We start from the raw sequence: 14,053 nt of genomic DNA on the forward strand, positions 1-14,053 counted from the left end.
TTCCCTACGTATTGAGCTTCGTGACTGTATATACTAGACTGTGGCTATATTATGTCATATGCTACAGTTGATTACGTTTTCCCTCTTATTGGTTTTCTGTGCGTGTCAGAATTATATTTATAATTATTTTGCATAACCTCCAATAATTTAATATAATTCAGTATTTTTTTACCTCATAATTTAATTTAATTTACAATAAATAACAGCGTAAACTTGTATAATACTGAGCGAATCCCCTTAAGAGATTGATGAGGAAATCTGCAGTATGCAGAATATAGATACGAGTAAATTGAACATTCATGAACCTAAACGAGAACTTTGAGAACGAGGTGCACGAATAAAAATAAATAAATAAATAAATATAAACTTTGTCGAAGATTAATATTACCTCTTTAATTATTGGTATTGTAAGTATAATACGCTAAAAACAGGGTATGCAGTCACCAATTTTTTTAAGGAAAGGGACTATCGAGATTGAATTCCTCGTATTTTTTTCTCTGGTTTCAGAAAGATCAAATGCAATGTTTGGTAAGATGATATAATATGATCGCAGCAGTATCATGATTATTCCTGTGTTTTGTAGGTTAAGGACATGCAGTTTTGAATACTACGTAGGATGATTTTGAAAATTTAAAGTAAAAGCATGGTTTTAATAATTAGTCTACAGCACATTAAAAACATTATTCACGAAATGAATTTCACTATGGATCGTCCTGGATAATAAACATCCCAGTTAATCGAGAGTTTACTGCAGACGTAAAATGCAGGCGTAAACTTTGAAGACTCCTAGAAATAATGAATATAATCTAAGTTAACATAACTTGCTGTCGAGGTTGCTTATGTTTTTATTAATTTTTCTTTTCCCTCTTCCAAAATGAAACTGTAACCAGCAATTCCTTACTCGAAGTAGTTATTTTTGTTTAATAGCTAGCACTTTCGAGGCGCAATTTAATTAGTTAAAATTTCAAGGTTTAAAGTATAGATTCAGAATATTTCGGGACCTGAATGAAGACAAAAGGCTTTCCTTGGTTTTTACATATTATAGGAACACAACAAAAATTGGCATTTTGAGTTATTTTTAACAGTATTTAATATACTAATACACTACTTAAATCTTCAATCTTTATATACTGGAAAACAAATGCACAAGCAAACCGCATCCCTCAAAGTACACGCGTGCTATCTGTTGGTGCTAATTCAGGATATCCCTATTCCTGCCTCTTTGTTTCTTTTGTGCGCACATCGATAATACCATCATCAAGCAGTGTTAGCTTCAAGCTCTTCATTCAAAAATATAGGACGCTACTTCAGTTTATAACTTACTGTCCCTAGCACAAAACATTACACATACAAAAACACTGCAGGTGGCAGTTTGAGCGGGTTGGACCGGACCCACCAAAGTATCTGATATTCTCTCTCTCTCTCTCTCTCTCTCTCTCTCTCTCTCTCTCTCTCTCTCTCTCTCTCTCTCTCTCTCTCTCTCTCTCTCTCTCCCTCTCTTAAAAGTACAGAAATCCTCGAAATGGATAAATTAAAATGAAAAGAAGGCGTAAATGATACGGTGATACGTATATTGTTTGATACAGAATGAGTTGATCGTGGAAAATTATTTTAAGACTGAGATAACAAACCTAAGTATTTCTCCTAGAAACGCTACTCACAAACGCACACCTATACAATACTAGGCTATTTAAAATACGTACAGTACACTCTTAACAACACAATACATACAATACAATGCAATATACATACACGATTCAGTACAGTGCTATACGCACACACGATGCACACACGATTCAGTACAGTGCAATACGAACACACGATTCAGTACAGCGCAATACGCACACACGATTCAGTACAGTGCAATACGCACACAAGATTTTATACGTGTAATACGCACACGTGATTCAATACAGCACAATACGCATACACGATTCAGTACAGTGCAATAAGCACACACGATTCAGTGCAATCCAATACGCACACACGATTCACTACAGTGTAATACGCACACACGATTTAATACGGTGCAATATGCACATACAATTCAATACAGTGCAATACGTACACTCGATTCAATACGTGTAATACCCACACATGATTCAATACAGTACAATACGCACACACGATTCAGTACAGTGAAATACGCACATACGATTTAATACGTTGCAATATGCACATTCGATTCAATACAGTGCAATACGTACACTCGATTCAATACGTGTAATACGCACACAGGATTCAATATATTACAATACGCACACACGATTCAATACAGCGCAATATACGCACACTCGATTCCATACGTGCAATACGCACACACGATTCTATACAATGTAAGGGTGCTGCACACTAGGATGATAGATGTATATATAAAGGTCGTAAGCGATATGCTGTAATTATCTTTAACGATACGTTTCGCTTGTACTCCTTAAAACTGTTGAAGTGACTAAACAGGTGCACACTGGTACGATATAGTGCTGGAACATTCTCTATTAAATTTATAGAAAAACTGTGTAACACCAATTTGCATTTATACTTACAAACCCATTATTTTTAGTATGATTTTACAAAAAAACACATGAAACTCACACTTTTTTTTTCATTTACCACAGCAACAATAGTTAGATAATTGAAACAGACATGTATGCGGAAATAAAATATTTCTTCCTTTTGAATAACTATATATTATGTTTGCTTTCAGGCAAGAGACTGGCCACAACTTTATGTTGGAAATTTAACGTTTGCAGTTGACACGTTCTTTGTAATGAGCGGAATGTTGCTATGCTATCTCGTCTTGAAAGGATTGGACATAGGGAAACCATTCAACATCCCTCTGTTTTATTTTCATCGACTTCTGAGGTAAATAAAAATATCTTACTTACTTACAAATGGCTTTTAAGGAACCCGAAGGTTCATTGCCGCCCTCACATAAGCCCGCCAGCGGTCCCTATCCTGTGCAAGATTAATCCAGTCTCTATCATCATACCCCACCTCCCTCAAATCCATTTTAATATTATCCTCCCATCTACGTCTCGGCCTCCCTAAAGGTCTTTTTCCCTCCGGTCTCCCAACTAACACTCTATATGCATTTCTGGATTCGCCCATACGTGCTACATGCCCTGCCCATCTCAAACGTCTGGATTTAATGTTCCTAATTATGTCAGGTGAAGAATACAATGCGTGCAGTTCTGTGTTGTGTAACTTTCTCCATTCTCCTATAACTTCATCCCGCTTAGCCCCAAATATTTTCCTAAGCACCTTATTCTCAAACATCAGAATTTTAATATTAGACAACTTATCAAGCACAAGCTGAAAGCGCCCGGAGTTGTCTGGAATTTCCTTTTTGCTTCTATATTTTCGGATATCTCGGCAAATACGAATAAAATTATTGTCTTTACTAAGCTTTGCTCGTTCCTAAAGAGTAATCTAAAAAATTTCTAAATATGAAATCAGTCCAAGTCGGATTCTTACCGACACTCAAAGGCAGTGTCTGTGCACGAGTGTATCATTCGTTATCTCTTTCATACCAATGGTTCAAAGTATTTCCCCTCTATTGACAACAATTAGTTTACAGGGTTTTTAATTACGATTTCCAGCCTGTAGTATTCTATTAATTTTCTTGATTGTTACTTCTTATGTTACAGACTTACTCCATTATTGGGAATAGCTATCCTGATTCACGCATCAATCATAGACAAATTTGGAAGTGGTCCTCTATGGGACTATGTATATGGAAGCGCTGAAAAGAAGTACTGTGTAGACAACTGGTGGTCTACATTACTTCACGTTCAAAATTATGTAAATCTTGAGGAGTCAGTAAGTTGAAATAATTTCATTACAAATATTCTTAAATTCATTACCTTCTCGACACATCATTGTATGAAAGTGCACTAGCCCACATCTTCTTTCGCTCACAAGCGTTCGGAGAACCAACGTATCTCTGAATTCATTTGAATTAATTATACTACGTAACTTTGCGACTTAAAATAGTTGAAAAAAATATACACACATATATAATTATTTATTGATCGAGATATCAAAATCAGAGTGCAGGTATGGAGATCCCGTCTAAATTTGGAGCTTCAGATTCGACTTTATCGACCATCTCTGGTATGTCATCTACGAATATATTAAAAAGAAGGGGTGAGAGTATGCACCCTTGACTAACCACTCTACGGGTAGCCACATTTTCCGAAACTTTGTCACGATCGTACTTTACACAAAACTCCACCTTCTCGTAGATTGTTGATATAGCTTTAATCATTCTCGACGACATTCATTTTCTCCACAGTTTGTACAACAATGCTTCACGTTCTACTGAATCAAATGCTTTTTTGAAGTCTACAAATGCGCAATGCAGTTTTCCCTTCTTCTTCTGTGTTTCTTTTAACCTTAATATATCTAAAACAAATATGTTATCTGTTGTACTGTAACCCTCTCTGAAACCAGCCTGAAATTTAGTGAGCTTATCATATTAAAAAGCAAGCACTTCAAATGATTTTAAATACCGATTAGTATTCTAATATATACATATATATATATATATATATAAATCAAATAGAACTAAAATATTATTTATGTATGTAATATATTACTCCATTATATTATTGCATAAAATTTTGTATTTATTTTACAATTGTATTATTTAATACGTTTTCATTTTACTTTATTATTGTTTAAAGGGGCCATCGCCCCTTGTAATTTCTAGTTAACCAACTCATCTGTGTTTTACCTGATATAATTTCTGGTGGTGTGGAAGAGAATGCCTGATGGCCTTAACTCCACCAAAATAGATAGATAGATATATAGATATATAGATACAGACAGACAGACAAACAGACAAACAAACAAACAAACAAATAAATAAACAAATAAACAAATAAATAAATAAACAAATAAATAAATAAATAAGTAAAGTAAGTAAGTAAATAAAAAAATAATTTCATTGTATTTCTTGTATTATTATTTTGATATTTACCACTTTACTTTTGTTTACATATATTGATTACTTAAATTAAACAATTAAATAATTATTTTAGTGTAGGTTTAAACTTGTAATATTACTTTTTAATTATTTAATGTAAACTCCACTCCCGGCCACAAGCTTTTGCTTCATCGGGAGTGCGAACCAATTAAAGTGTACCATTATTATCGTTCAAAAAAATTATATATATATATATATATATATATATATGTGCGGGTTTGACATACAAGGTGGACACAAAGTCTCGATCCATTTTTGAGTAAACTTTGGAATTTCTTTATTGTTTCAGAATAATATATTAAAATCTATCCCAGATAACTTGATAGAAACTCCTTCCCTTTGCTACCGGCAAAGAACAATCATATTAAAATATAAAAATAAGGATGTGAGAAGCACGTCATATGTTCCATGTACGAAAGTTGAATTAATCTATCCAAAATAAAAAATGTAGCCTATAGATGAAAAATGAGCATTTAAAATAATACGTCAGAAAATAATACAGAAGGTATATTTATATTTAATAACTAGGCCTACGTACCTTTTCAATCACTAATATCAATAGGGTCTGCATCCATTGTCTTCACTTTCGTCACAGACGTTAATAATAATCAATTCCTCTAGTTTCTTCGGCTAGCCTATCGAGATCGCAGAATTTTGTTTCTTCCTTTTCAATAACATATCACACACATACTCTCCACCTCACCTCTCAACAGTTACCCTTTCAATTTCTTCCTCTAAAAGGATTTCTACTTCTTATTGTCGCGTCCCACGTGCCCCTTTATTTGGCTCCAGATTAGCTCAACATGATTTAATGAACAATGATAGAGCGGGAGTTTCAGAATTTCCCTTCCTGTATTGGCTACCATTTTGTCCACCCTATAGCCAGAACACGCGTTTTTAACAGACGGGGGTATTGTATCAATCCAGTTTTAATACTCGTAAATGACTCGTCAAAGGTAATGTTTTTATTTATCAGCCATTCAATAATACGCAACCTGATCAAAGACATGTTAGGCACTCGTTCTACTTGTACACTGTGATATTTGGCGTTGTCCATTGCTATTACTGAGTTAGATTCGAAGTGGGGCAATACATTTTTAAACCAGGTTTCAAATCTGACGCCATTCATTTCCTCGTGATAGTTCTTTGTGGATTTGGATTCATAAATTAATTTTCCTTGTGCAACAAAACTCTCCTCACTTCCTATATGGAGGATAATAATTCATCTTTTGCCTTCACCGGTAGGGTTCTTAAGCCCAATGGCGGGACCCGTGAGGAAAACCTGTTTTTTTACGCTTTTGTGGAAAGAACCCTCTGTACTGTATGCGCAGCATTTACCCAGGTTTCGTCTAAATAGTAAATCTTTCTTCCATCGGCACTGAATTTCTTAATTAACCTTAAATACTTCCTCCTCCATAAGGCAATACCGTCCTTATCAATTAAGAAACAATTCCGAGACACATATTTGAAATTCATTATCTTCAGTAGCCTATGTAGCATTGAACGAGAAAAAGAAGGTAGTTCATCATCAGCGTTTACCGTTACAAGGATTTCATTCAACGTCGGTAGCTCATTTCCAAAGAAAAAATTATGAACTTTGGACCGAATCGCCGATTTAGTGAAAACGTCGTATTTGTGCTCAAGTTTAGTCGTTTTGCGAGTCTTTTTCAGGCTCTTTAATTTATTTTCATTAAGCCTAGCTTCTCGTCTAATTCCATAAACGGTTGCCTGTCCCACTCCGGTCTATTTTCCCTTCATTTCAGAAAGTTATTCAAGAATCATAGTAGGATATTGTTCCTTCAATGAATTAAACATATTTAAAATGCATCTCTTCTCCCCACTTCTTAACGCTTTACCGGGCTTATGTTTTAGGATCAAGTCTTCTGCCATTACAAATCTCACTCACTACGCTTATATAGGCATACTGTCGACCTGGTTGGCGAGTTGGTATAGCGCTGGCCTTCTATGCACAAGGTTGCGGGTTCAATCCCGCGCCAGGTCGATGGTATTTAAGTGTGCTTAAATGCGACAGGCTCATGTCAGTTGGTTTACTGGCATGTAAAAGAACTCCTGCAGGACAAAATTCCGGCACATCCGGCGACGCTGATATAACCTCTGCAGTTGCGAGCGTCGTTAATTAAAACATAACATTAACATTATAGGCATACTATACTGTTTAAACTGCACTGTTAACACTACAATTCGGTAATATATTCATATTGCTCGTAGATCTATATACACTATATGCGGTACACTATTTACACACACGCACTAAACTATATATAATTTATTATTATATGACTTACGCAAACTATTGAGACAAATTACTTCACGAACACGTTCGACTGCAGAAAAGCAATGATTTCTTCAAAGATAGTTACCACAACTCTAGCGGAGCTACCGCATTCCTAAGTTTTCTCACACCCCGAAGTTTAAATAAATAAAACATCATTAATAAATTAAGATCATGTCTATTATGTATTTATTTCACTTATGTGATTGGGAAAAGGATATCTAAACACTCCTATCTATATTATTCGTATCTATATTCATATAATGATGATTGCAGTTCAAAATGCGTACTTTTTAAAAGTAAGTGAATTATGGCGAAGCAAAGGGGTAGAACGCGGTAAGAGTAACAGCAATGCTCGACTGCCGGTTAGCGGGCTGCAAAATTTCGCACCTCTTATTTAAATTCAGGTTTTGTATCTATATATGTATATACACACCTGTTTCATAAAATGTGGCACTTCATTCAGGGGCGGGTTCAGAAATTTAAAATAATAAAAATACATTATGTCAGTAAATGACTGTGATGTATTTTCGGAATAAAATATGAAGGTAACTAAAAAGCCATATCCATAAATAACCGCTAACGCCGAAAATTTTAAAGATTTAAACATTGGCGGTATATTTGAATATTACCTGTCTTTTTAGCCAGGTTCCACCAAGTCGACGGTCTGCTTTCCTTCACCGCAAACACAGTCAATTATTTACCTGGACATGCTGCAGAAATTGGTAATTGCCGCAACTTACAGATCATGACTATACTTTCATCTTTCAACAAGACTTCTCACTTTTCAACCATTGGATTAGGAGTGCCGGAGACGCAGATGAACAGTGAATGAAGTAGCCTCTGTCACTGTAACTTGTTTTCAGGAAGTTATGCTAAAAGTACATCCCGCGTCGTGACGTTGTGGTCTAAAGCATCCTGCCTAGGACTCGCATTACGGAATGCGCGCTGGTTCAAGTTCTCATGGAGAAGAAATTTTCTCATGAAATTTCGATCAGTGTATGGGACCGGTGCCCACCCACCATAATGATACATTGGCTAGCTACGTTATGTAGGTAGCGAAATCCGATTACGACCAGAGGGATTATCTTGTTAACCATACGGTACCTCCCTTACACAGTACATTACAATGAAATCACACAAGCCATTCATGCATTAAAATATGGTGAATATTCAGCTTTTATTACAATGGTAAAATCCCCGATTTCAGAAAATTGTGTAACAATCTGCAATTCATCGCAACTGGAAACGTCTCGTCTAGAAATTAATGCCCTAAGATATTAAAATAATTGAGAACATATCGGAAACAACTGAAGACCTCCCCGGAGTAAGGATGTAACCAACAAAACTGTAAATCATATTTCAGAAGAAAGGAAAATAATTTCAGGGTCGTATTTCATTAGGCCTATATTTACTAACACAACTATTTGACTAAACAAGGATACAAATTTATTCAGCTACTGAACGCAATAATTTATTTTTAAAACTAAATGCTTTAAAATTACTTTTTCCACATACCTAAGATATTTGAAGAATCTGATGTTACATCCTTTTTTCCAGGGAGGTCTTCAATTATTGTGAAGTCACCGCAAGGACCATAGACTGATAAGGTGCAAGACAGATTCCACAGTGTTATACAAAAGATAGTTCGTATGCAGCTCTGTGCTATTTGGTGAAAGAAGATAACAAAATCGCAAATGTCAATGTGAGACGATGTAGTGTGTCCTTATACTCCCATTTTTTTCTCCAATATCTGTCGAATACAAAAAATCTTATCAATAATCTATTACGCCTAAAACCGCATTGATGATCCCCAATAATTTCATGCACATAAGGAGTTAATCGTATCAAATGAATATCGGACAAAATTTTATATGACAGCAAAAGTGATATTCCTCGAAAGTTACCACAGTTAGTCTTGTCCCCCTTTTTAAAAAAAGGTATAATTATGGACTCCTTCCATTGTTCTGGTACAATTTCCTTTTCATAAATAGCAAGTACAAGCTTATAAATTTCACTAGATAATGCGTTTCCATCCTATTGTATTAATTCTGCAGGAATTTGATCGATACCTGGAGACTTGAATTTTTTTCAGATTTTCTATCGCAATTTCGACTTTAGAAAGTGTCGGTTCGGGTATAAATGCCTCAGCAGTTTGTATTTGAATATCGTCTCGATCATTTCTATTTGGCGTATGTACATTTATTAGTTGTCCAAAGTAATTTTTCCATCTGTTCAGGATGGAATGAGTGTCTGAACAAAAAAAATAACCGTAAACATTTCCGAAATATATTCGATTATCTGCTTCTGTTTTGTTCACAGTGTATAACGCCATCGTGGTACCTCGCAGTGGACACACAACTGTATATCATATCTCCTATTTTTCTTTTGTCACTTCGTAAATGGCCGAGGTTTGGTCTTGGACTAACCATTGCTACGACTATTGGTGGAATGATTGCATCTTTTGTTGAGTCCTATACCCGCAAGGACAACCCAAATTTCATAAGAATTGGGTAAATATTTTTTAAAATTTAAATTAATATTATTAATATGTTTCAAAATTAATTTATTTTTAATTCAAATGTGATAAAACGTTAAAGCTTGTACAAATGAACTAGCAATTTTTCATTATGTATTGTGTTAAATATTAAACCTTAAAAAGGTGCTAAACTTTTGTGACTAGATTCGGCGTAGTGTCCGCCATTCTCAGATAGTGTACCGAGGTTTTGTGTGTTGTTCGGCATCTTGTTACTTGATATACATAGCTCCGGGTGGAGGTTGTGTGGTACTAGTGGCAGCGTGTTTGTAATGGTAGTATTGTGACGAACAGTAGGCCTATGTGAGTTTTGAAATTAAATTGAATTTTGAGGACATGGTATAGCTGTTTTTTGTGTGTTCATATATTTTGCACAGTTCCAGTAGTTTAATTGTTGGCTTTTTGGCTCAATGTGTAAAATGTTCATATGTGTCTTTATATATTGTAGTTCTGGTTGGAGTTAGTGATTGTGTTCTGCGTAGGGAATGTATTGCATGATATGGTTATTGCTGTGATGTATTCGATGTATCGTGAGACGGTTCCTCGTATAGGATAAGGAGGTTTTTCATTAGATTAGTATTTCGTGTTAATATTCTTATATGGATAGTAAGTGTGGGGCGTGTAAAAAAGGTCCAGAATGTGAGGCGGAAGTAATAGGTGGGAAGGAAGGCCGAAGCGACGCTACGCGGACAGGAAACATGTGTCCAGGCGTAGAGTTGACAGATGAGGGAATGTGTGGACTTTCCCTGCGGGTGGTCAGCAAGATGACGCCAAGCCAGGTTCGAAAAAGAGATGATCTGGTATATGTCAGAGAATTGTCAGAAACACCGGAAGTGGGGGAGAATCTAGTAACGAGCAATTTTTGAAGAGCGCGTCTTAAGTGACGTAAGAGTAATCATGGCCAATCAGGATTCGTAATAGAGACACGTGATTTATAGATAGGAGGGCGAAATTGTAAGTTTAGTGGTTCCAAGTAGAGGGTAGATTTGGCAGATAGACAGAAGGCATATACAAAGCGTGCGGAGAGGACGCACTCCTCATATTCTCGGCGAACCTAACTCGGAAGGATAACAATTTACGGACTTGGAATTTTTTAGTGGTTTAGTAAGAAGTCGTGTGTTGTATCATTATTATAAGTCTGAATTCTTTTCTCGTCATTATTATTACATTGGGAATAAATTGTCATCAATTTATCAACTCTCCGTTATATTACTCGTGTTTTATAGTACAAAACATATAATTACGTGAACTCAGAAATTAGTCTACCAACTTGTAGGAAGTGAGAGCGGTATATTATACACTTGGACGCGCATTTCTGCTAATCTGAAAAGAACACTTAATAATAATAATAATAATAATAATAATAATAATAATAATAATAAACGTTCTCATAGTTCTTACCAACAACTTCTGGTGTGCACCTACATCATTTCAATCTACGAGCACGTCTCCCAAACCCCATGTCCCGACCGTTTTGCAGCTGACCTGGGAAATCTCATACTCTACCGGAGTAATCTCGTGGAGGCTGGCGCCCAAATTAATTAGTGTACATCTTTAATTATCGACATCAACGTGCCTCCTTGAGATACTTTCCATACACGACGGAGCTGGCAGCCGAGGGCAAGGAAAGGCGTCGTGGGCAACGACGACGACCGACTACCGTCGCAGATTCTGGTGCCCCAACGAGGTCCGACCGCCGCAATCGTCTCTGAAAATATCTAGCCTACCAGTTTGTCCATGTAAAAGTTATTACAAATTAAGAGTCCACTGCAAGAATGATGGATGTCACTTTCTTGTCGAAAATGAACCAAGACTATCAATGCATAGCTTAAGACATATAGAATGTACATACAGAGTTATATGACATTAACACTGATAGTCATTGTCCAGTAATGATCGGAAAATCACAGTTAAGCTTTGAGCGCTAGGCATTTCAAACTTTCAATTGCTTCTCCTGCAAAATGTATTCCAAATGACATCCATCGTTCTTGCAGTGGACTCTTCAAATATTTTATGTTATTTTGTAAACACGTTAGGTTGTATAATGAGGTTGTTTGTCTTGTGTGTTTACATGCTAATATAATAAATTTAGCTTCCCTTATGAAAAGGTTGCCAGATTTGACAAAGCGTATTACATATAATTTGGAAACACGCCTAAAAGGTAAAATGACATACATTTGAAACGGTTAGGGAATCGAATATACAAAATGTCAGAAAAATGTACACCTAAGTAGTGTTTGTGCTCATTTACAGTTAAGAAAGTGAAAAAAAAAAAAAAATATCATCAGATAGAATGATTTGAATGCCATATATCGCGAGAAAAATAATAGTACGGATTTAGTGGCATTAATATCTAAATCAATCAACAGCCATCGGTTAAGATAACTGAAATTTCAATTATCACTTCCATACAAGTGATTTCTCAATATCTGAACCGATCCTTTTGAGGGTACTAATGGCTATTTCCTTCACAATGCTGTGTGTTAGCCCCAGGTTTTTACATTATGTTGGCAAAGAAGGAAGGTATGGTACCTCATGCTCCCACTATCAGACCTATTACATCAATCGATCATCCATAGTGTTTTCTGTGTGTTGTGTGCACTGTTATACAATTTCAGCTTCTGAACGAAGATACAATTGTGTGTGTTATTTTCGTTTGTCAACGTGATGTACTTGTGTTATTTTTGTGTTGTGTTTCTTTGTTGTGACTATGTTTTGCTCTTTTTATGATCTCCATTATGTCTGGGTTATATACATTTTTTTTTACTATATATTTGATTTATGTACTTCTTCACTATAAACTTGATGGTCTATTTATTAATCTATGTAACATGGACTGATGCATTGAGTGATTAGCAGAGTCCTGCGTTAGTTACCTGGATACTCCAAGCAATTTGCAATACTATAGCTATGTATGGAGTATAGCGCGGCGTACACAATTCAGATATGCTGTTCAGCGAACATGTCAAAACAAAACAAATCTAGATGCTTTGAAATCAGTGGTCTAATAAATTGATTTATTATCGAGTACTCAATTAGGAAAGAAGAAAACGTATTTTATCAGAAAGAAGGACAAAGGTTTTATTTGAAACATTTAAAATATTTACAGTCACAAATAATGTATAGAGACTCCGGAAGCAAGTAGTCACTATATATAGTTCGTTTTTACTGTTACATATTGTATTGTTATAATTAACACTTTATTTATTTATTTATTTCTCTATTTCTCTATTTATTTATTTCTCGATTTATTTATTTCTCGATTTATTTATTTCTCTATTTATTTATTTCTCTATTTATTTATTTCTCTATTTCTCTATTTATTTATTTCTCTATTTCTCTATTTATTTATTTCTCTATTTATTTATTTCTCTATTTATTTATTTCTCTATTTCTCTATTTATTTATTTCTCTATTTCTCTATTTATTTATTTCTCTATTTCTCTATTTCTCTATTTCCCTATTTCTCTATTTCTCTATTTCCCTATTTCTCTATTTATTTATTTATTTGAAACTGGAATATAAGTATTCGAAACTCTGTAAATAGAAAAATAAGGATAAAAATATATTGCTGTTGTTTAGTCTATTGTCCGAAGACAGGTTGGAACCTTCTTACATCAATAAGACATCACTCATGAGATAAATAAGCCAAGAGTTCATAGGGTTTTATTAAAACAAAAAAATATACCTATCTAGAATGTACTTATTGTGAGAATAATCTTCTCTTGTCCATAAGGTGACTTTAAATGAGTATTCAGTTTGTTATTAAATCTACGCGACATTGCCTATAGACATATATCTTCTACTGACAAGTAATATTCTCATTGTTCAGTGCCTACACATGAAAACACCCGAATAAGCAGATGCAAACGGAGCGTGGAGACGAGTCAGAGCTTTCCGTTTCAAGAGAAGCTAGTATGATCCACATACATCTAACTTGTACTCAAAGTAACCAAACGCATGATTCTAGTGATTAGATGCGTTACGTATGTTGCAATTGTTGTGGTTTTCTGCACGTTTTGAACTTTATTTATGTTATCTACCTTTGTTATTTGCGATGATTAAGCAATCTGTAGATTTGCTGTTCTCTATTTCTAATGTGTAGAGTAGTTTCGAGTGTATTTTTTCATCTGTGATTTAGGTTTTCAACCTGACTTATTTTCTTCCTATAGAAATAATGATCGTCTACGTATATGTCCCAATATATGATTTTGTCTATATATTATTATCATCATTA

The 14,053-nt window shown here is 35.0% G+C and overlaps 2 protein-coding genes across 5 annotated transcripts in view; one reads left to right on the plus strand and one right to left on the minus strand.

The window, feature by feature from the left end:
• The window catches only part of Bap111 (Brahma associated protein 111kD), a 643,372-nt gene that overhangs the window by 496,978 nt on the left and 132,341 nt on the right, over positions 1-14,053 (minus strand). The window lies entirely within an intron of this gene.
• Positions 1-14,053, plus strand: part of LOC138706346 (nose resistant to fluoxetine protein 6-like) — a 123,126-nt gene that overhangs the window by 30,164 nt on the left and 78,909 nt on the right. For both annotated transcript variants that reach the window (XR_011333971.1, XM_069835518.1), the window contains exons 7-9: positions 2,705-2,862; positions 3,648-3,819; positions 9,603-9,793. Coding sequence is in view for 1 of the 2 variants with exons in the window: in XM_069835518.1 (XP_069691619.1) it covers positions 2,705-2,862; positions 3,648-3,819; positions 9,603-9,793 (521 nt within the window). In the remaining variant the exon portion in view is untranslated. The remainder of the gene's footprint in view (positions 1-2,704; positions 2,863-3,647; positions 3,820-9,602; positions 9,794-14,053) is intronic.

The sequence above is a fragment of the Periplaneta americana genome, chromosome 9 (genome assembly GCF_040183065.1).
Source record: "Periplaneta americana isolate PAMFEO1 chromosome 9, P.americana_PAMFEO1_priV1, whole genome shotgun sequence".
NCBI classification, from domain to species: domain Eukaryota; kingdom Metazoa; phylum Arthropoda; class Insecta; order Blattodea; family Blattidae; genus Periplaneta; species Periplaneta americana.